Below are 21,449 nucleotides of genomic sequence, written 5' to 3'. Positions count from 1 at the left end.
GCAGGCGCAGAGCGGGGTTGCTGGCTATGAGTGGACCGCCGAGTAAAAGAGTGCGGCTCAGTGGTCTGGAGGATGGAGAAGCGGCTCAGGGCCAGGCCCAGGATGAAGGGCCGAGTGGGGAAGGCGCTCCCGCGGGGGCAGCCCAGGAGGAGGAGGAGGAGGAGGAGAGGCGCGGACACCGCGAGGGTCTGTGTGCCGAATTCGCTGTTGTGACCAGTACGGATGAGGCCGTTGCTCAGTGTTACCTGGCGGAAAATGACTGGCTTTTAGAAGTAGGTTAACTGAGCGGGGGAAGTTTGGCCGCCTTTTGGTTCAAAATGTCATAGCTGGGGACAGGAAAGAGGCTTTGGTCATCCGGGAATAGGACGTTAGTTTTTATTTGTGAGCGGGATTTGATTTGATTTGATTTATTATTGTCACATGTATTCGAATACAGTGAAAAGTATTGTTTCTTGCCCGTTATCCAGACAAAGCATACCGTTCATAGAGAAGGAAAGGAGAGGGTGCAGGATGTTGTGTTACAGTCATAGCTAGGGGTGTAGAGAAAGATCAACTTAATGTGGGCAATGCTGGCAGAGCAGCACCTGTTGACCATGGCTCGTTCTTAATCTTCACCCCCTCTCTCTCAGATTTGACACTGACAGCTTTCTCAGGTGGGGAAAAAACAATCCCATGGCATTATTTTGAAGAAGTGCAGAGTTATCCCCAGGGGTCCTGGGCAATATCTGTTCCTTCATCAACATCACTTTAAAATAGTAAGATAAGAGCAAAATACTGCGGATGCTGGAATAGGGAACGAAAGCAGAAAATGCTGGAAAATCTCAGCAAGTCTGACCGCATCTGTGGAGAGAGAATAGAACCAATGTGCCGCGTCTGGATGACCCTTCGTCAAACCCTTTTTCAGCTCTGACGAAGGGTCGTCCATACTCAACATTGGCTCTGTTCTCTCTTCACAGATGCTGTCAGACCTGCTGAGATTTTCCAGTATTTTTCTGTTTTTGTTTCACTTTAAGAGACACAACACCAGGTTAAAGTCCAACAGGTTTATTTGGTAGCACGAGCTTTCGGAATGCTGCTCCTTCATCAGACTCTCACTTGATGAAGGGGCAGCGTTCTGAAAGCTCGTGCTACCAAGTAAACTGTTGGATTTTAACCTGGAGTTGTGAGACTACTTACTGTGCCTACCCCAGTCCAACGCTGGCATCTTCACATCATTCTTTCATTTTAAAACAGGTTATTTGATTAGTTGTCACACTCTTCTTTGACAGCCCTTTCAGATCGAGGATGATTTGCTTCTGCTCGGGTTCAGTGGGTTCTGAGATGGCTGATAAGTCTGTTGCATGATCTACCAACTCTGCCACTTGTGGGACAGGTGATGCTTGAAGGGTCGGGTTGATGGGAGATTTTGCCCTCTCTGTGATGCCTTGACTTTGCCTCTGCATGTTCCCAATGAAGCTTCTCGATGTGTTTGGTGCTGTATTGAATGAACCTTCTCCAGTTTGGTTGGACACAGGCTCAGCACTCCCATGAGTCAGTGGAGATGTTTGATCTATTCAGAGATGTTTTAAGGCCATCCCCAAAGTATGTCCACTTACTCCTGAGCGTCTCCTGCCATGACTTGAGTTCCGAGTAGAGCATTGCTTTGGAAGTTGAGTACCAGGCATACTGAAATGACATTACTGTTTGTGGGACTCGGCTGTGTGCAAATTGGTTACTGAACTTCCTTCCTATATGCTAACAGGACTGCATTTCAGAAGCACTTTGGCACATCCTGAGGGAGTGAGGTGCTCAAGCATGACATATGGGGCTGGGTTTGGGAGTGGTGGGGGGGTGGCTGGGTTTGGGAGTGGTGAGGGGGGGGGGCTGGGTTTGGGAGTGGTGGGGGGGGGCTGGGTTTGGGAATGGTGGGGGGGGCTGGGTTTGGGAGTGGTAGGGGGGGCTGGGTTTGGGAGTGGTGGGGGGGGGTGCTGGGTTTGGGAGTGGTGGGGGGCGGCGGTGCTGGGTTTGGGAGTGGTGGGGGGGCGGCGGTGCTGGGTTTGGGAGTGGTGGGGGGGTGCTGGGTTTGGGAGTGGTGGGGGGGGTGCTGGGTTTGGGAGTGGTGGGGGGGGTGCTGGGTTTGGGAGTGGTGGGGGGGTGCTGGGTTTGGGAGTGGTGGGGGGGTGCTGGGTTTGGGAGTGGTGGGGGGGTGCTGGGTTTGGGAGTGGTGGGGGGGTGCTGGGTTTGGGAGTGGTGGGGGGGTGCTGGGTTTGGGAGTGGTGGGGGGGTGCTGGGTTTGGGAGTGGTGGGGGGGTGCTGGGTTTGGGAGTGGTGGGGGGGTGCTGGGTTTGGGAGTGGTGGGGGGGTGCTGGGTTTGGGAGTGGTGGGGGGGTGCTGGGTTTGGGAGTGGTGGGGGGGGGCTGGGTTTGGGAGTGGTGGGGGGGGGCTGGGTTTGGGAGTGGTGGGGGGGGGCTGGGTTTGGGAGTGGTGGGGGGGGGCTGGGTTTGGGAGTGGTGGGGGGGGGCTGGGTTTGGGAGTGGTGGGGGGGGGCTGGGTTTGGGAGTGGTGGGGGGGGCTGGGTTTGGGAGTGGTGGGGGGAGGCTGGGTTTGGGAGTGGTGGGGGGGGGGGGCTGGGTTTGGGAGTGGTGGGGGGGGCTGGGTTTGGGAGTGGTGGGGGGGCTGGGTTTGGAAGTGGTGAGGGGAGCTGGGAGTGGTGGTGGTGGGGGGAGCTGGGAGTGGTGGTGGTGGGGGGAGCTGGGAGTGGTGGTGGGGGGGAGCTGGGAGTGGTGGTGGGGGGGAGCTGGGAGTGGTGGTGGGGGGGAGCTGGGAGTGGTGGTGGGGGGGGAGCTGGGAGTGGTGGTGGGGGGGGAGCTGGGAGTGGTGGTGGGGGGGAGCTGGGAGTGGTGGTGGGGGGGAGCTGGGAGTGGTGGTGGGGGGGAGCTGGGAGTGGTGGTGGGGGGGAGCTGGGAGTGGTGGTGGGGGGGAGCTGGGAGTGGTGGTGGGGGGGAGCTGGGAGTGGTGGTGGGGGGGGTGGGAGTGGTGGTGGTGGGGGGGGGGGCTGGGAGTGGTGGTGGTGGTGGGGGGGGGGGGGCTGGGAGTGGTGGTGGGGGGGGGGGCTGGGAGTGGTGGTGGGGGGGGGGGGGCTGGGAGTGGTGGTGGGGGGGGGGGGCTGGGAGTGGTGGTGGGGGGGGGCTGGGAGTGGTGGTGGGGGGGGGCTGGGAGTGGTGGTGGGGGGGGGCTGGGAGTGGTGGTGGGGGGGGGCTGGGAGTGGTGGTGGTGGGGGGGGCTGGGAGTGGTGGTGGGGGGGGGGGGCTGGGAGTGGTGGTGGTGGGGGGGGCTGGGAGTGGTGGTGGGGGGGGGGGCTGGGAGTGGTGGTGGGGGGGGGGGCTGGGAGTGGTGGTGGGGGGGGGGGGGCTGGGAGTGGTGGTGGGGGGGGGGGGTTGGGAGTGGTGGTGGGGGGGGGGGGGCTGGGAGTGGTGGTGGGGGGGGGGGGGCTGGGAGTGGTGGTGGGGGGGGGGGGCTGGGAGTGGTGGTGGGGCGGGGGGGCTGGGAGTGGTGGTGGGGCGGGGGGGCTGGGAGTGGTGGTGGGGGGGGGGGGCTGGGAGTGGTGGTGGGGGGGGGGGGCTGGGAGTGGTGGTGGGGGGGGGGGCTGGGAGTGGTGGTGGGGGGGGGGCTGGGAGTGGTGGTGGGGGGGGGGGGGCTGGGAGTGGTGGTGGGGGGGGGGGCTGGGAGTGGTGGTGGGGGGGGGGGGGCTGGGAGTGGTGGTGGGGGGGGGGGGCTGGGAGTGGTGGTGGGGGGGGGGGGCTGGGAGTGGTGGTGGGGGGGGGGGGGCTGGGAGTGGTGGTGGGGGGGGGGGCTGGGAGTGGTGGTGGTGGGGGGGGGGCTGGGAGTGGTGGTGGGGGGGGGGCTGGGAGTGGTGGTGGGGGGGGGGGGCTGGGAGTGGTGGTGGGGGGGGGGGGCTGGGAGTGGTGGTGGGGGGGGGGGCTGGGAGTGGTGGTGGGGGGGGGGGCTGGGAGTGGTGGTGGGGGGGGGGGGCTGGGAGTGGTGGTGGGGAGGGGGGGCTGGGAGTGGTGGTGGGGGGGGGGCTGGGAGTGGTGGTGGGGGGGGGGGCTGGGAGTGGTGGTGGGGGGGGGGGCTGGGAGTGGTGGTGGGGGGGGGCTGGGAGTGGTGGTGGGGGGGGGCTGGGAGTGGTGGTGGGGGGGAGGCTGGGAGTGGTGGTGGGGGGGGGGGGGGGCTGGGAGTGGTGGTGGGGGGGGGGCTGGGAGTGGTGGTGGGGGGGGGGGGCTGGGAGTGGTGGTGGGGGGGGGGGGGCTGGGAGTGGTGGTGGGGGGGGGGGGCTGGGAGTGGTGGTGGGGGGGGGGGCTGGGAGTGGTGGTCGGGGGGGGGGGCTGGGAGTGGTGGTGGGGGGGGGGGGCTGGGAGTGGTGGTGGGGGGGGGGGGCTGGGAGTGGTGGTGGGGGGGGGGGGCTGGGAGTGGTGGTGGGGGGGGGGGGCTGGGAGTGGTTGGGGGGGGGGGGGGGGCTGGGAGTGGTGGGGGGCTGGCCGCAGTGGGGGTGGTATACTGAACACGCAGGGAGATTTCTCCGGTTTCTCAGTTCCAAATTTCCTTCTAGCAGGCCTAAATTCAACTTTTATTTGTGTGAACAGACTTGTTAAAGGATGTGTGCAGTCTTTTCCTGTGGTTAAGGAAGGTAGAAATTTTATATAAAAAATGGGACAACCGCATTCACTAAATCTTTTTCTAGAAAGGCGCTAAGGTTTCATGTGGGAGCCACAAATGATCTAAAATAGAGATTTAAGGAAGAGGTCACAGCATTATTACAGTGCAGAAAGAGGCCATTTGGCCAGTCATGTCTGCACTGGCTGTCTGTGCATTTCACCCAGTTTTTAAAAATCCATGTTGTTATTATCCCCTTTATGCCAAGAGTTGTAACTTTTCTCAAGTCTGTTGTGGGGCACTGTAACAAATGTCTTTTGGACGCCCATGTACACCACATCAACAGACATTCACTCATCAACTCTCTCTGCCTTATTGAAAAACTCCAACGAGTTAGTTAAACATGATTTTCCTTTAAGAAACCAATGCTGGGTCCCCGTAATTAACCCACATTTATTTCTGTGACTATTAAGTCTATTTCAAATTATGGTTTATAGATGTTTCCCCACCACGGAAGTTAAACTGACTGGTCTGTAGTTGCTGGGCTTAATCTTGCATGCCATTTGGACATCGATGTAATGCTTGCAATTTCTCAGTCGTCTGAGTTGAAGGAAGACTGAAAAATTATGGCCATGTAGCTTTAAAGCAGTTTGAAGAAACAACAGTCCAGATATGAGACACAAGCTAATTGACAGAAAAGATATAAGATCCATAACGGGTTAGAAGTATTTACCAGTTCCAGATCAGGTGAATGGACTGGTGAAGCAGAGTGTTGCTGATCTCCTTAGCTGGTGGCATTCACCTCTTCTACTTTTGTCATCTTCTGGCAGGAGCCGGCATAGATACAACAAAAAAGGCTCTAATTTGTCCGAAACGATTTTTCCAAGAGCCCATTTATATACCTTATTTTGAGGAGCTGGTGGGTGTTTCATTCCAGTCACTTATTAGGAAAGGATAAATATTCCTCTTCTATTTCTGTCTGAAACCATGGAATCATCTTGTTTATCGCTTGCTAGGATAGCCTGTTAACCATTTCTCAGATGGTTAGTTTTAATATGAGACTTGAGATTTCATCTTATCAGGCTTTAGAAATGTCTTTACCAGAGCCTGTGCTAGAGTCAGGTCCTTGGCAGAGATAATGGGCCTATACTCTCTTTTGTTTGTCAGCCAGGTAATTAATCTAATTACGGAGCCATTTCTGTAATATTCAATAAATTTCTTAAGATCTTATAAAATCATTAGACAGCCGTTTCATACATTCTCCGCATCTTGAGAAGACAATATTTTTGTTGACTTCCCAGAATCGACCCCTGACAAACCCAAGTATTTCTAAATTCTAAGCTTATTTTCCCAACTTCTTCTTCAGACACTGTAGTAACATACTCGAATGATCAGAATCATCACCTTGAGCTGCCACCGGCAATAAATATAAAGGCTTCCAGTAAAATGTGATCACTGTCAACTTGGATTAGGATTCTCCACCTGCCGATCATTTCACTCAGCAATACTCACTCTTTGGCAAAAATACTGCTAATTTGAAGTTAGCATGTTGTAAAAACATATGTTTCAAATAACAAATCGGGCATGGAATAAAAGATTTTCCAGTTGTCCATTCCTCTCCATTCGTCCTGTGGACAGTATTAGCCCCAGCCTTCAATTCTCTTGATCTGCATTCCATATCCCTCTTTAATTTACTCCCTCTGATGGATACCAATATGTTTAATTCGATTTTAAAGTCAGTTTCTCGTTGGAGTAGGCGACAATGCTTTGATGATTTTAAAATGTTGTCTAACTTTACTCACCACAATAACTATTTCATAGCTGAGCATATCTGGGACCTGTTCTTTGGTGCTACCCCCGTGCATTTTCGCATGTTAGTTACTTCACATGCAGTAAATCACATTTGCAGCCTTACACTGGTACCCAATATCATGCCACACTTTCCATCAGATGCAAGCCATTCCATTTCTAGACTTTCAGATGATCTAATCAGACGATTGGAGGGATGTCTGTGTTGCAGTCTTTGCTTATTTCCTCCTATGTGTTCCTGTTGCCTTGGATATTTGCCAGATTATCAAATGCAGTTTTCTTGATATGCAAGTGTGCAAATACCTTCCAGAGAAAGCTATCAATTTGAAAAGTCTTATCTACCCTTTTCTGACTTTCCCTAGGATGAACATGGATACCAGATTGATGTATTCCATTGAACTACAGTAATGACTTATTCCAGTTCCCATTTGGGGATCTATTTGTCCCATCTCCTTTAGCCTCGCTTGCCCCGAAACCGGAAAATCTTGCCTGAGGTCAACGGACCTTTCCATGGTCCGCCCGCTTCGATTCCCATGGTGGGCGGGACGGTAAAACTCCGGCCTCTATCAACACAGCCCAAAATGATATTCTCACTATATCTTCAAAACAAATATCAAAACTTCTCAAGTGGTTCCAGCTATTAACACATTTTGCTTTTGTTCTTTTGTTTTGTTTTAGATATTTTAACCCATTAAAATGTGCCTGATATTTAATCATTTCAATATTATCCTAAATTGAAATAAGTGTTATTTGGGTTGACAAATATTAGTGTTCAATTTATTTCTCCTCCAACAAAACTTTATTTAATGATACTCAGGAGCAACTGATGCTTTTTCATCAGTTTTCTGTGAAATAAAGATTTGATTGTCTCCTTAAACTTCGGGTAAATTTTCCCTTTGAATGCTTGAAATAGCAACTCATATCAATGTATTTTTCCCTTTCCAATCTCAGAAACAAAGATGCCCAGGTTTTGTGACCTCTTTACTTGAGAGGCAGAAGTGCTCACGGTTAATTTTGAGGTGACTTCCATATCACCTTTCTTGAGCACTTTGTCTTGGAAGGTAACAAATATCTTTAAAGGGCAAAGTCTTTTGTCCAAATTGTCAGCATACTGTGCAATTGATTTCTGGAGAAAAATTCTTAAGTTCTGTGGTGCTGAGCCCAGACATTTGAAATTAAAGAATTGGGCACTCTATAAATTAAATTATAGCCGGTTCCAGCAAATAGCTTGCAGAAAATCGGACCTGGCCAAAATATACAGAACTCAGACAGGCTGCCGGGGCATGTCTGGATCAGCCCCCGACAGCCCATCAAGTGATCATCGCTCCTATTTGATATGCATGGGCGTATTACCTGCAGTCTAGATGGGGCCAGACTCCAAGGCGCTAGGGGTGGGCTCAGGTGTCCTGACAACAGGTCATCAACTAGACCATTGGGCGATGAGACCCCTCCCGAGACTCCATTGGCAGAAGGCCTAGGGCAGGTGGAAAACACACGAGGCCACAGGGGGATAAAATAGGCATTCAGGACATCTTGGGAACGAAGACTCAAGGCAGGAGACGACTGAGACCAGAGAAGGAAGAAATGGCCAGCAAGAATCACCTTCGCGAAGACGAACCAGAGGGACCCACGAACCGGAGCTAAAGCCTACCATGCCACCTTTATGGGTAGTATAGCTGAATCCTGGGTGTTTTCTTGTATACATAGTGGGTAATTTACGGGTTAACAATATTTAATAAAGTTTGTTGTGTTATATCTGTGTCCGTACTTTGTTCTTCTCACAAATAAAGGCACCTAAGTAAAACTTTGATTAAGGAGCTGGTTGAAGGATCTGAATTGGACAGATGCAACAGTTTGCTTCTTGATTTCTTGCCGCGGTATCAGCACTCGTGTGGTCCTGGAAACCATGGGCCCATTCACCTGAAAAAACATAATCCATTGTGTCTCAGCTTAAAAGCCCAGTGGGCAAATTTGTCCAATTATATCACTTTGGGAAATCTAATATTCAACCGTGTCCAATATATAAATTTACATTCAGTAATACAAAAACTGTGCAATGAATTAAAAACAGCTGTCAGCAGAAAGGGTTAACTTTTTTGCTTGTTTGTGAAAGGGCGGAATAAGCATTCTCAGATGTGTGCAATTGCATCACTTTACGTAGCTTTTACTTCCTGATCAAAGATGAGCCAAGCACCATTTGAAACTGTTTTCTGAAATCTTTGTACGTTTTAAAACTTGCACAAGATTGCAAGGAATTGAAAACAACAGAAGTCATCGTGACATTATCAACTTCAAAGACAAGCATTCCCATCAGGAAGACAGCATTTCAGGTTAAACTCCAACTGTTTCCAAATTTAGTAGATTCTTTCTCAAACTGATTTTTCAATTTCTGTTGTTTTCGGACAGCACTCTGCTTTATCAAGGAGTTGCAGTAGTTCGAGTATACTGCATATTCTCAGCTGGGTAAGAGTATTGCTACACAAGAGCACGTACTAGTCTGCAAATAGCTTTGGGTTTGGTCGTGTTTCCACAATCATGTTTGTGTTGCAAATAAAGCTGGCACAGATTCCCGATTCGCCCGTACCTTGGAGTTATCTGACATGGTTGGGTCATAGCTCTCAGCAAAGTCTGATAAAACTTGAGCCTTGTTCTTCATAGGGCCAGGCCAGGGATCATGAATAAGAAATCAGATTCGACTAACATTAATTGTTGGCCCCTGGTATCAACAGAATAGACTGTTGATTTCCTGTTACTGTTGTACTGGAGAGGGGAAGGCACCTCTGTGAGCGACCTGCTTGAGTCACAGCTGAGTCTGGAGCTATTTGCCTAAGTACCTGATGCACTGCAGCAACAGCCAAGCTTCATTGCTAATTTGCAAGTCCTCTGTCTCCTCCAGCTGCACCTCGACAGGGTCAGGACTCGTTTGTAGAGGAATAAATGGAAAGTAGGACACACAGTCAGCCTATGTAATGCACCTATTGTGACAGTCATGGGTAAGTGTCTCAGTTGGTCGCAATTAAAACAGCGCATCAGGGTACCTTTTCTTGGCAATTGGTGGCCGTGATGGGATTTTGATGGCTGCTACCTTAGCCTCATTCGATGCTTGGTAAGTGTTACCAAGGATCTGTTGCCAGATTGTGCGGAATGGATGCACAGCTCTCCCAGGCTGCTGTTTTAGTGTTATAACCCCTCAAGTGCTATGGACTGGAGGCTGGAAACCATTCAAAGAGAGACTTTTGAAACTGAGAGAATCAAAATGGTGACCCTCACCAGTTCCAAGTGTTTATCGGTGTATCCGTGAATGTGCCTGGGTGTTTGATAGAGTCCTGCTTGGTGTTAACTCGGACTTGGTGAAAGTCAATGTTCTCTTCCTTTCATGCTTTCCACAGGTTGGCCTTCAGCTTCCTTGATGTGTCCTTGATCAGAGCGTTTTAATCTATTTCTCAATTTAATTCTGGGGAGCAAACGGTCAGCAAAACCCATTCAAGGTCATTCTTCTTGGGCGACCTTAAAAATCTCCCACTTTGGTGCAAGGAAAAGGGAGTCAGTATCCATTTCCACTGTCACCGCTAAGTCCTCCTTAGAGCCTAGACATCAATGGTCCAGTATTTGGAAAAGATCTTGGGAATGGACCCAAAATTAACCTGATATTACATAAACTCAGCATGTTGATCTTGAGCAGATACATAACGAACAGCAAAAATCACTACTTCATAGTAATCTTGGAAAAGATGAACTTGGTCATTTGATGGAAATCTATACTGCGACTCGGGTGCATTGATAATCTCATGTCCGTCTAAGAGGTATTTAACATTTACAGTGTAGGCTATATTTTGTACATCAAGTACTTCTGAAGAATAGTCACTGTTGTAATTAGCTGTAAAATGCTTTGGGATGTCTAGATGTTATGAGACTCTATGCAAATTCAAATCTATTTTTATCTGGGCCTTTATCTTATTTTCTTACCATTTTAATCTTTCTGCCAAAGAGATTTTAGAAATGCTTAGTGATACTTAGTACACAATATTCTATAACTATCTATTCATGTATATATCATCCACATCTGGTATGTGGCAGTCTTTTAAGGAACGGTTGTTAGGGCTACAGGTCAAGCATGTGCCTGTAAAAAAGAAGGATAGGAAGGGTAGGATTAGAGAACCGTGGATAACCAGGGAAATTGAGGGACTGGTCAAAAAGAAAAGAGAGGCGTATGTTAGGTCCAAGCAGCTAAAAACGGAGGGAGCTCTGGAGGAGTACAAAGAAAGTAGGAAAGTACTCAAACGGGGAATTAGAAGAGCAAAAAGGGGTCACGAAATGTTCTTGGCAGACAGAATTAAGGAGAATCCCAAGGCATTTTATTCATACGTTAGGAACAAAAGGGTTGTTAGGGAAAAAATCGGACCTCTCAGGGACAAAAGTGGGGACTTATGCTTGGAGCCCAAAGAAGTAGGGGAGATCCTAAATGAATACTTTGCGTCGGTATTCACAAAGGAGAGGGATGTGTTGACTGGGAATGTCTCGGAGGGGAGTGTTGAACCGTTGGAGAAAATCTCCATTACAAAGGAGGAAGTGTTAGGTTTGTTAGAGAATATAAAGACTGACAAATCCCCAGGGCCTGATGGAATCTATCCAAGGCTGCTCAGGGAGACGAGAGGTGAAATAGTTGGGCCTCTGACGCAAATCTTTGTCTCGTCACTGGACGCAGGTGAGGTCCCAGAGGATTGGAGGATAGCCAATGTGGTCCCGTTATTTAAGAAGGGTAGGAAGGATAACCCGGGTAATTATAGGCCGGTGAGCTTGACGTCCATGGTGGGGAAGTTGATGGAGAAGATTCTTAGAGATAGGATGTATGCGCATTTAGAAAGGAATAAACTCATTAACGATAGTCAGCATGGTTTTGTGAGAGGGAGGTCATGCCTCACTAACCTGGTGGTGTTTTTTGAAGAAGTGACCAAAATGGTTGACGAAGGAAGGGCCGTGGATGTTGTCTATATGGACTTTAGTAAAGCGTTTGACAAAGTCCCTCATGGTAGGCTAGTGAAAAAGGTTGGATCTCATGGGATAAAGGGGGAGGTGGCTAGATGGGTGGAGTACTGGCTTGGTCATAGAAGACAGAGGGTGGTAGTGGAAGGGTCTTTTTCCGGCTGGAGGCCTGTGACTAGTGGTGTACCGCAGGGCTCTGTATTGGGACCTCTGCTGTTTGTGATTTATATAAATGATCTGGAAGAAGGAGTAACTGGGGTGATCAGTAAGTTTGCGGATGACACAAAACTGGCAGGACTTGCAGATAGTGAGGAACATTGTCAGAGGCTACAGAAGGATATAGATAGGCTGGAAATTTGGGCAAGAAAATGGCAGATGGAGTTCAATCCTGATAAATGCGAAGTGATGCATTTTGGTGGGAATAATGTAGGGAGGAGCTACACAATAAATGGAAGAACCATAAAGGGTGTAGAGACGCAGAGGGACCTGGGTGTGCAAGTCCACAGATCTTTGAAGGTGACGTCACAGGTGGAGAAGGTGGTGAAGAAGGCATATGGCATGCTTGCCTTTATAGGACGGGGCATAGAGTATAAAAGTTGGGGTCTGATGTTGCAGATGTATAGAACGTTGGTTCGGCCGCATTTGGAATACTGCGTCCAGTTCTGGTCGCCACACTACCAGAAGGACGTGGAGGCTTTGGAGAGAGTACAGAGGAGGTTTACCAGGATGTTGCCTGGTATGGAGGGGCTTGGTTATGAGGAGAGATTGGGGAAACTGGTGTTGTTCTCCTTGGAAAGACGGAGGATGAGGGGAGACTTAATAGAGGTGTATAAAATTATGAAAGGCATAGATAGGGTGAACGGTGGGAAGCTTTTCCCCGGGTCGGTGGTGACGTTCACGAGGGGTCATAGGTTCAAGGTGAAGGGGGGGAGGTTTAACACAGATATCAGAAGGACATATTTTACACAGAGGGTCGTGGGGGCCTGGAATGGGTTGCCGGGCAAGGTGCTGGAGGCGGACACACTGGGAACGTTTAAGACTTATCTAGACAGCTATATGAACGGAGTGGGAATGGAGGGATACAAAAGAGTGGTCTAGTTTGGACCAGGGAGCGGCGCGGGCTAATTGTTCTTTGTTTCTCGTTTCAAGGCTTCATTCTATGATCATCTTGCTGGTGCCAGTACAGAGCGAGACTGCGGATAGTTGGGAACCTGTCTCGGGGGCAGGGAATTCAGATAGTGTTCGTGGAAGTGGAAATGAATAGAGTTGGGAAGCATTTTCCGATCAGGGCCAGTGTGATCTCCTGGACTCGTTTCGATCGCCTCAGGGGGTCGGAGAGGAATTTCCCAGATTTTTTTCCCCCATGGTCTGGAATGGGGGGGTGGGGGTGAGTTACTAGGTTGTGATGAACAAAGCATCGTAGCTGTGAGGGACAGCTCGGTGGATAGGATATTAGTATGTAGATAGGCTGGAAAATTGGGCGGGGATCCTGGATTCAGGATTCAATCCTGGACCGGGGAGCGGCGCGGGCTTGGAGGGCCGAAGGGCCTGTTCCTGTGCTGTATTGTTCTTTGTTCTTGTTCATGTATCTCCATCTCTATTAACTATGATAGTATTATAGTAGGACTTGGGAAATGAAGGGGGAAGAAGGCTGAGAAAAAAACATTGGTAGGATCTTTCCCCTTCATGTTGTGCTCTTTCCTTCAAGTTCTAAACTCCCACCCAGCCAACTACATCATACCTCATTTTGTCTGGGGGATATTGCTGCTCAAGTTTTCTGCTCATAATCAATCTCATCGCAATGAAATTTCAATTTGATTCATTGTCCTAGAATTCAAAAGAATAGCCTGAGGATGGGGAAGGGTACAAAATCAAGATCAGCTATCGTAAGATGGTGGCTGCTCAGAAAAACATGTTTCCAGACTGACACGTTCTTAGATAAACAGCACCGGTGTGTTTGTTTAAAAATTAGTGACTGAAGATTACTTTGGAGTGATTTTTATTTTATGTAATTATTTGCAGCGAGCCCTCAACTCCTTTTTTGAAACACCTGATCAGCCATCTTCCTCTGCGATGGAGCCTACCTCTCAGTTGGTTGAAAGAGCAGACTTCCAGGGATGGTATGTTGCCCCATTTATTTGAGCCATTGAAATTTAGTGCAAATTGTTTGTGCACATGCAGCTTTCAGAATCTGCAGTTGTTAACATTTACACATCGGTTTGGAACTCTCAAGCAATATAGATGAGCACTGTTGTCAGAAATACAAAAATGGAAACGCTATTGAATGGTTTATTTCCAAAAAAAAAGCTGTGCATTCAGATTGGAACCATTTATTTTACTTTCGGAGTGTTGCGAGGTGGATTTCTGTGTGTTGCTGTTATTTATCTTTCACTGAATTAGTTCACTTAATAGTTTAATCCTAACATCAAGGTTGATGATGTGTTGCTATGCTGCTTTATTGAAGATGGGGGAACAAATCCTCTGGAGGCAGACAGGGTCATTCTTGTAGCTAAAATATTCCACTGAAAAGGTGTTCCGTGGATGTGTTGTTAGAGGTAGGCAAAACCTCGTGAAGACATTAGGAATTTGCATCTCGTCTATGAGTGAGTAAAGACATGGGAGCTGTGAAAGCTCGAATAAGCAATGTGAAAAGGAACCAAGAAGGAAAAAAGTGGCAATGTCAGGGGAAGAAAAAGAGGATAACCTCTTCTTCTGCTGTGTTTTTGTTTGTTTAATTAAAATTAGAGTATCATATGCTAAATACATAATGAGAGTGACATCCAAGTTGCAACAAATATGGCACAGATTAACTTTCTTTTCCTGTTCTTTTTTTAAATGCAGTATTGATTTGACAGACACTGACAATGTGCAGACCAGCAAGGGAGAGAGTGCACAGCCACAAATAGATGAAAGTCACATCTCATTGTTAACCTGGAACGTGGACGGACTTGATCTGGCAAACTTGCAGGAAAGAGCACGGGGTGTTTGTTCTTGCCTAGCACTGTGAGTACAAATATTAGATCAGTACAAATAAAGCAGTGTTAGCTTGTAAAATAATTTGTGATATTATGCAGCAATCTTTATAAAAAATATACATTTTACGTGACTCAGCACAGTTGCTGATGACTGCCATCTCTGTCAACTTTTCACTTTAATGTAAATTGGGCATACGAACTAAATTTGTGAACTTCAACCCCCTGTAAACCTGGGTGGGGTTTTATTTTTTCAGGTAAGTGTGTATATGTTTAGGCGGAGCATACAATGAGCTAATGATTTACGTAGATTTGCATTCAATTTTGCAGAACAGAAACACCACTTGACCCAACTGGTTTAATCAAGTGTTTGCTTCTTCCCACCCTATCAACATGTCCTCAATTTCCTTGATCCTCATGTACTCCTCTAACTTCTCTTAAATGTATCCATGCTAATTGCCTCAACCAACCCGTATGGCAGTGAGTTCCACGTTCTCTCGACTCTGGGTAAAAACGTTTCTCCTGAATTCCTTTGTTGGGCTTATTATTGACAATTTATATTTGTTGGCCCTAGTTTTGGATTCTCCCTCCACTGCAAACAGCTTCTCTGTCTCTCTATCAAAGTCCTTTACGATTTTAGAATCTATAGAGTCACCCCTCGGCCTTTTTTGAGAGAAAAGAGCCCTAGCTTCTTCAGTCTTTCCCGATAAATGTACCTCCTCCAAAACAAAATTAACTTATGACTTGTGATTTGTTCTGTGGTGACAGAAGTAACTGTCACAGCGAATGTGCAAATCCTTGGTGGCCAAGAAGTTGTAAATTTGTAGTAGTGCCCAACTATGAAAAGATGAATTTATACTGGGATTACAAATTTAAAATTATTATTTGGTGAGAGCGTTGTTACATCAGCCCCTTAACCCTGTGTACATTGTAGTGTTCTAATGCAGTATTCATCCACTCTTCCTTTGTTTCTGCTCAGTCTCCAGGGATGTTTAAGCAGTTCAGAATATATGCCTACCAGTCTGAAATCCAGGCCTGTCTGGAATTTGATTGGTATGAAATTTGTTGTGATTGATGTTGTTGATGATACATTCATGTAATTGAAGAGGGTCCCTGGTGCAATGGGAGTTTCAGGCAGGTCTCCATGGTGATCGAATGTGTCAAGGTTTGTGTCCATTGTGATTTATGTACAGCAAGGCTCCACAAATAGCAATGTGGTAATGATTAGATCATTTTATTTTACTGGCATTGGCTGTGGGATAGATATTGATCAGGGCACGTTAATGGGTACATTTTGGGTGTTGCCCATGTCCCTTATTAACTGTTGTTTGGGAAAAAAAAGTGCAGCTTTTATGCCAAGTAACAGAAATAGGGGTCACAAGCTACTGAATCTGTAGGAAGGGCGTGATTTGTACACAGGATATTACAATATACAAAAGATTGCTAGATTATCTTAAACCTCAATCTATTTCAAAACGTGATATGTTGCTAGCCTGAGAGATGGAATTACTGTCATACAAATTAGATACAAAGGGGATTAGACAAGGTAATGCATAATATTACAGGATTGCTGTCACATCTTGCTGGGGCTGCCTATATTCCAAATGCATCCCAGCTGTATCAGTGCAAGACTTGCAGTCACTCAAAAGTCTAATTTGTCACTTCTGTTTTTGACCTTGGACCTTCTTCAGTGTTTGCTAAGCTGGCATTGTCAGCCTGCCTCTGGCCAGAAGAGAACAATGGCCTGTCAGCAAGCATGATCCCTTCCTGATGCTTGTCATTTCAATTTAGCATCTTGCTCATATGAACACATTTCTGTCATTTGGGTTGCTACAGTGTTCCAGTGAAGTCCAATGCAAGTTAGAAGAATAGCACCTCATCTTCCAATTAGGCACTTTACAGCCTTCTGGACTTGTCTTTGTTGCCCCACTACCTGTATTTTTTAATCATATCATTCTGCTTCTCTGGAACTCTTGTCTCTTGACATATCTGTTGACCTCTCTTGCCACCTATTCAAAGCCATTTTAGAACCCATAGGATGCTGGGTAAGATGCTGTGGAGTGTTGGTACAGACTTGATGGGCCGAATGGTCTCCTGCACTGTAGGGATTCTATTCAATGAGAATGCAAATACTTTCCTGTTTTTCAGTTAAATATCAACATTGCATTAGTTTCTCAAATTATTTATTGGACTTACCCACTCGCATTTCATGTTTTCTGTATTTAGAATTCTAAATTTCTCTTCTCATCCAAGTTTCTGTGTTTTCCCGGTTTAAAGAAATATGCTGATCTGACTTTCTTGGGTCCAGAGTGGGTGACCTCACTCCTTAATGTTGAACTCCATCAGCGCAATTTTGTCAATTCACTTAATCCAACTACATCCCTGTGAAAGCTTTCGTTTTGAGAACGAGAGACCACAGATCTAAAGTAATGGGCAAAAGAAAGTTTATTTATTGGTGTCACAAGTAGGCTTACATTAACACTGCAATGAAGTTACTGTGAAAATCCCCTAATTGTCACACTCCGGCGCCAATGAGGGAGAATTTAGCATGGCCAATGCACCTAACCAGCTTCAATCTTTCAGACTGTGGGAGGAAGCTGGAGCACCCGGAGGAAACCCACACAGACAAGGGGAGGATGTGCAAACTCCGCACAGACAATAACCCAAGCCGGGAATCGAACCCGGGTCCCTGGCACTGTGAGGCAGCAGTGCTAACCACTGTGCAACCATGCCGCCCCAGTGATATGATTTTCTTTTCCATGCATCAAGTGGTTAAGGTCTGTAACACGCTGCCGGAGAATCTGGTTGAGGCAAGTTCAATCAAAGCATTCAAAAGGGAACTGGACTGTTACCTGAAAAGGAATAATGTACAGGTGTCATTTAAGTAGATTGTTTATTTGGAGAGCCATTATAAACACAATTGGCTGACTTTTTTTGTGTTATAATAATTCTGTGATCTACACTATTTGCTATATCATCTAACTTAGAATTATCATATTGATAATATGCAGCCCTCTATACTTTTTTATCCAAGATTTTTAAATATAGTGAAAAACTGAGGCCCTAGTACATATATCCCAGGGGAACACCACTATTCACATCCTGCTAATGTGAGTATATACCCATTATCCTGACACTCTTGTCTCTTACCCGCTAACCAAATCCCTATCCAAGCTAATTGGTTGACTGAATTCCATGTGCTCCTGTTTTTTGTGAAGAGTCTTTTATATGGACTCACTTGAATGTCGTCTTGAAGTCCATATAAACATATTATAAAAGATTTCCATATCAGTCTAATCTGCTCCCATCTTTACTCATCTAAATCTATCATCGTAAGCTACTATTCCATTCTCCCTCAAAATGCTTGTCCAGATTCCCCTTAAATGCATCCATACTATTCACTTCAACTGCTCCCTGTGGCAGCAAGTTCCACAATCTCAACATTATTTAGGTTAAGGAGTTTCTTTTGAATTCCCTATTGATGTGTGCGGGGTTAGACTATTCTGCTTTGATAGTCTCTTGTGGAAATATTTGCACTGTATTCACGCTATTAAAACGTCTCGTATTAAAGACCTATTAGTTCACCCTCAGCCTTTTTGCAAAAGAGAAGACAGACCCATCCTGTCAAACTTTTCTTGATGTCTATGCCCATCGTGCATTCCTTGTATCATCCTTGTAAATCTCCCCAAAATTCATCTAGATTTATTGGACATGACATTACCGTTACAAATCATGAGGTTACAGATTGTGGTTGAATGCAATTCCGCTGCTGCTGATGACCCATACTGCCTTATGGATGTCCAGTTTGAGATGCTACGTTACTGCTCAGTTTTTCACGAACTTCTCTCATCTGTGCTAATGTTTCAGCTTCTTTATCGCTGTTATATGGTGGTTAATAAAAAAAACTCCCACCAAAATGAATTCTACCCATAAAGTCTCGACTGCTTACTCACCCTTGCTGATATTTTTCCTTTCTAATGCTGCAATAGTGTCTGAAATAATTCTATGGTTCCTAATTTCCCTGTTCTTTATAAAGACCTTGTAACTTGGCTTATTTATCCCCTGGTAATGTCTAGCTTGAAGCCAGGTCTCGGTAATGACCGCTCTGCCATACCCTTGAATTTGTGCTTCGAATTCACTTGTTTTATTTCGTTGCTCCACAAATTTTTACATAATTGTTTTAATTGGGCCGTCGGCACTTCCTGCTCTTATGCTCTAATGTTTTAACTTATTGTATTCCTTGCTTTCTCCCACTTGTGCAATTTTTAGTTCTTTTGCTACTTCCTAGATTTTTTTCTGAACCTTTTACCTTTTAACATCTTCAACAGTATGGCTTACCTGAAATTTTACATACATCTCTTTAATCTTCAGGTTATTTGTTTTTACCTGAGTGTATGCTATTCTGATACTATATAAATGTGAGACGTTTTTGTAGCGCATTTGGGTTTCAAAGGATTTGTGAGCTCTTCACTAATTTATATTAAAATGTCTGATTAGATTTTGAAGAATGACTTGAGCAAACTTTTCTTCTTTTTGAAGGTATAACCCTGATGTAGTATTTCTGCAGGAAGTTATTGAACCCTATTACCTATACTTAAAGAAACGAGCAGTCAGCTATACAATTATTCCAGGTATGAAATGAGCAATGACCTAAACCTTGTGGACTTGAATATGATTTGTGCCTGAATGACAACAAAATGGTTTGTGATTTTAATTTTTGAAAGTATGGCAAAATTTCAATTGTTCCGTGAGAGTTTGAACAAAGAACAAAGAATATTACAGCACAGGAACAAGCCCTTTGGCCCTCCAAGCCTGCACCGATCATGCTGCCTGACTGAACTAAAACCCCCTACCCTCTTGAGGACCATATCCCTCTATTCCCATCCTATTCATGTATTTGTCCAGACGCCCCTTAAAACTCACTATCGTATCTACTTCCACTACCTCCCCAGCAGCGAGTTGCAGGCACCCACCACCCTCTGTGTAAAAAAAACTTGGCTCATACTTCTCCTTTAAATCTTGCCCCTCGCACCATAAAGCTAGGCCTCCTAGTAATTGACTCTTCAACCCTAGGAAAAAACTTCTGACTATCCACTCTGTCCATGCCCCTCATAATCTTGTAGACTTCTATCAGGTCAGCCCTTAACCTCCGTCGTTCCAGTAAAGAACAAACCAAGTTTCTCCAACCTCTCCTCATAGCTAATGCCCTCCATACCAGGCAACATTCTGGTAAATCTTTTCTGAACCTTCTCCAATGCCTCCACATCTTTCTGGTAGTGTGGTGACCAGAATTGAATACTAGTTCCAAGTGCGGCTTAACTAAGATTCTATAAAGTTGCAACATTACTTGCCAATTTTTAAACTCAATGCCCCCAGTTGATGAAGGCAAGCATGCCGTTTGCTGCCTTGACTACCTTCTCCACCTGCGTTGCCACTTTCAGTGACCTGTGTACCTGTACACCCAGATCCCTTTGCCTATCAATACTCTTAAGGGTTCTGCCATTTACTGTATATTTCCTATCTGTATTAGACCTTCCAAAATGCATTACCTCACATTTGTCCGGATTAAACTCCATCTGCTATCTCTCCGCCCAAGCCTCCAACCGATCTACATCCTGTTGTATCCTCTGATGGTCCTCATCGCTATCTGCAAATCCACCAACCTTTGTGTCATCTGCAAACTTACTAATCAAACCAGTTACATTTTTCTCCAAATCATTTATATGTATTACAAACAGCAAAGGTCCCAGCACTGATCCCTGAGGAATGCCACTTGTCACAGCCCTTCATTCAGAAACGCACCCTTCCACTGCTACCCTGTCTTCTATGACCGAGCCAGTTCTGTATCCATCTTGCCAACTCACCTCTGATCCCATGCAACTTCACCTTCTGCACCAGTCTGCCATGAGGGACCTTGTCAAAGGCCTTACTGAAGTCCATGTAGACAACATCCACTGCCGTACCCTCATCAATCATCTTCGTCACTTCCTCGAAAAACTTGATCAAGTTAGTGAGACATGACCTCCCCTTCACAAAACCATGTTGCCTCTCGCTAATACGTTCACTTATTTCCAAGTGGGAGTAAACTCTGTCTCGAAGAATCCTTTCCAATAATTTCCCTACCACTGACGTAAGGCTCACCTGTAATTACCTGGATTATTCTTGCTTCCCTTCTTAAACAAAGGAACAACATTGGCTATTCTCCAATCCTCTGGGATCTCCCCTGTAGTCATGATGTGGAGATGCCGGCGTTAGACTGGGGTAAACACAGTAAGAAGTTTAACAACACCAGGTTAAAGTCCAACAGGTTTATTTGGTAGCAAAAGCCACACAAGCTTTCAGAGCTCTAAGCCCCTTCTTCAGGTAGCTTTTGCTACCAAATAAACCTGTTGGACTTTAACCTGGTGTTGTTAAACTTCTAACTGTGATCTTCCCTGTAGCCAGTGAGGATACAAAGATTTCTCTCGAGGCCCCAGCAATTTCCTCCCTTGCCCCTCTCAGTATTTTGGGGTATATCCCATCAGGCCCTGGGGACTTGTCTACCTTAATGTTTCTCAAGAACCCCAATACCACCCCCTTTTTGATCTCAACATGACCCAAACTATCTACACACCCTTTCCCAGATTCATCATCCACCAAGTCCTTCTCTTTGGTGAATACTGACTCACAGTATTCATTTAATACCTCACCCATTTCCTCTGTCTCCATGTATAGATTTCCTCCCCTGTCCTTGAGTGGGCCAATCCTCTCCCTGGCTACCTTCTTGCTCTTCACATATGTATAAAAAGATTTTCCTTAATTCTGCTGGCCAATGATTTTTCGTGATCCCTTTTAGCCCTTCTTCCACCTTGTTTCTTTCTACTTTCCTTGCATTCCTCTGAACGTTTCCATTTTTAAAGTTTAAAGCTTATTTATTCGTACACATTAACACTGCAATGAAGTTACTGTGAAAATCCCCTAGTCGCCACACTCCGGCACCTGCTCAGGTACACTGAGGGAGAATTTTAGCATGGCCAGTGCACCTGCCCAGCACATCTTTCGGCCTGTGTGAGG

The 21,449-nt window shown here is 46.6% G+C and overlaps 1 protein-coding gene across 2 annotated transcripts in view; it reads left to right on the top strand.

Annotated features, from left to right (window-relative positions):
- tdp2b (tyrosyl-DNA phosphodiesterase 2b) overlaps positions 1-21,449 on the top strand; it is a 43,823-nt gene continuing 22,374 nt past the window's right edge. Inside the window, exons 1-4 of one of the 2 annotated variants that reach the window (XM_078241936.1) lie at positions 1-272; positions 13,447-13,544; positions 14,266-14,427; positions 18,936-19,027. In XM_078241936.1, the coding sequence (XP_078098062.1) occupies positions 27-272; positions 13,447-13,544; positions 14,266-14,427; positions 18,936-19,027 (598 nt within the window). In that variant the 5' untranslated portion in view covers positions 1-26. Of the gene's footprint in view, positions 273-12,573; positions 12,812-13,446; positions 13,545-14,265; positions 14,428-18,935; positions 19,028-21,449 lie in introns of both variants that reach the window. The other variant, XM_078241941.1, reaches the window with a different exon arrangement.

This window comes from Mustelus asterias, chromosome 2, assembly GCF_964213995.1.
Source record: "Mustelus asterias chromosome 2, sMusAst1.hap1.1, whole genome shotgun sequence".
NCBI lineage: Eukaryota > Metazoa > Chordata > Chondrichthyes > Carcharhiniformes > Triakidae > Mustelus > Mustelus asterias.
The sequence above is the reverse complement of the archived record's forward strand: the minus strand, read 5'-3'. Positions and strand labels throughout refer to the sequence as shown.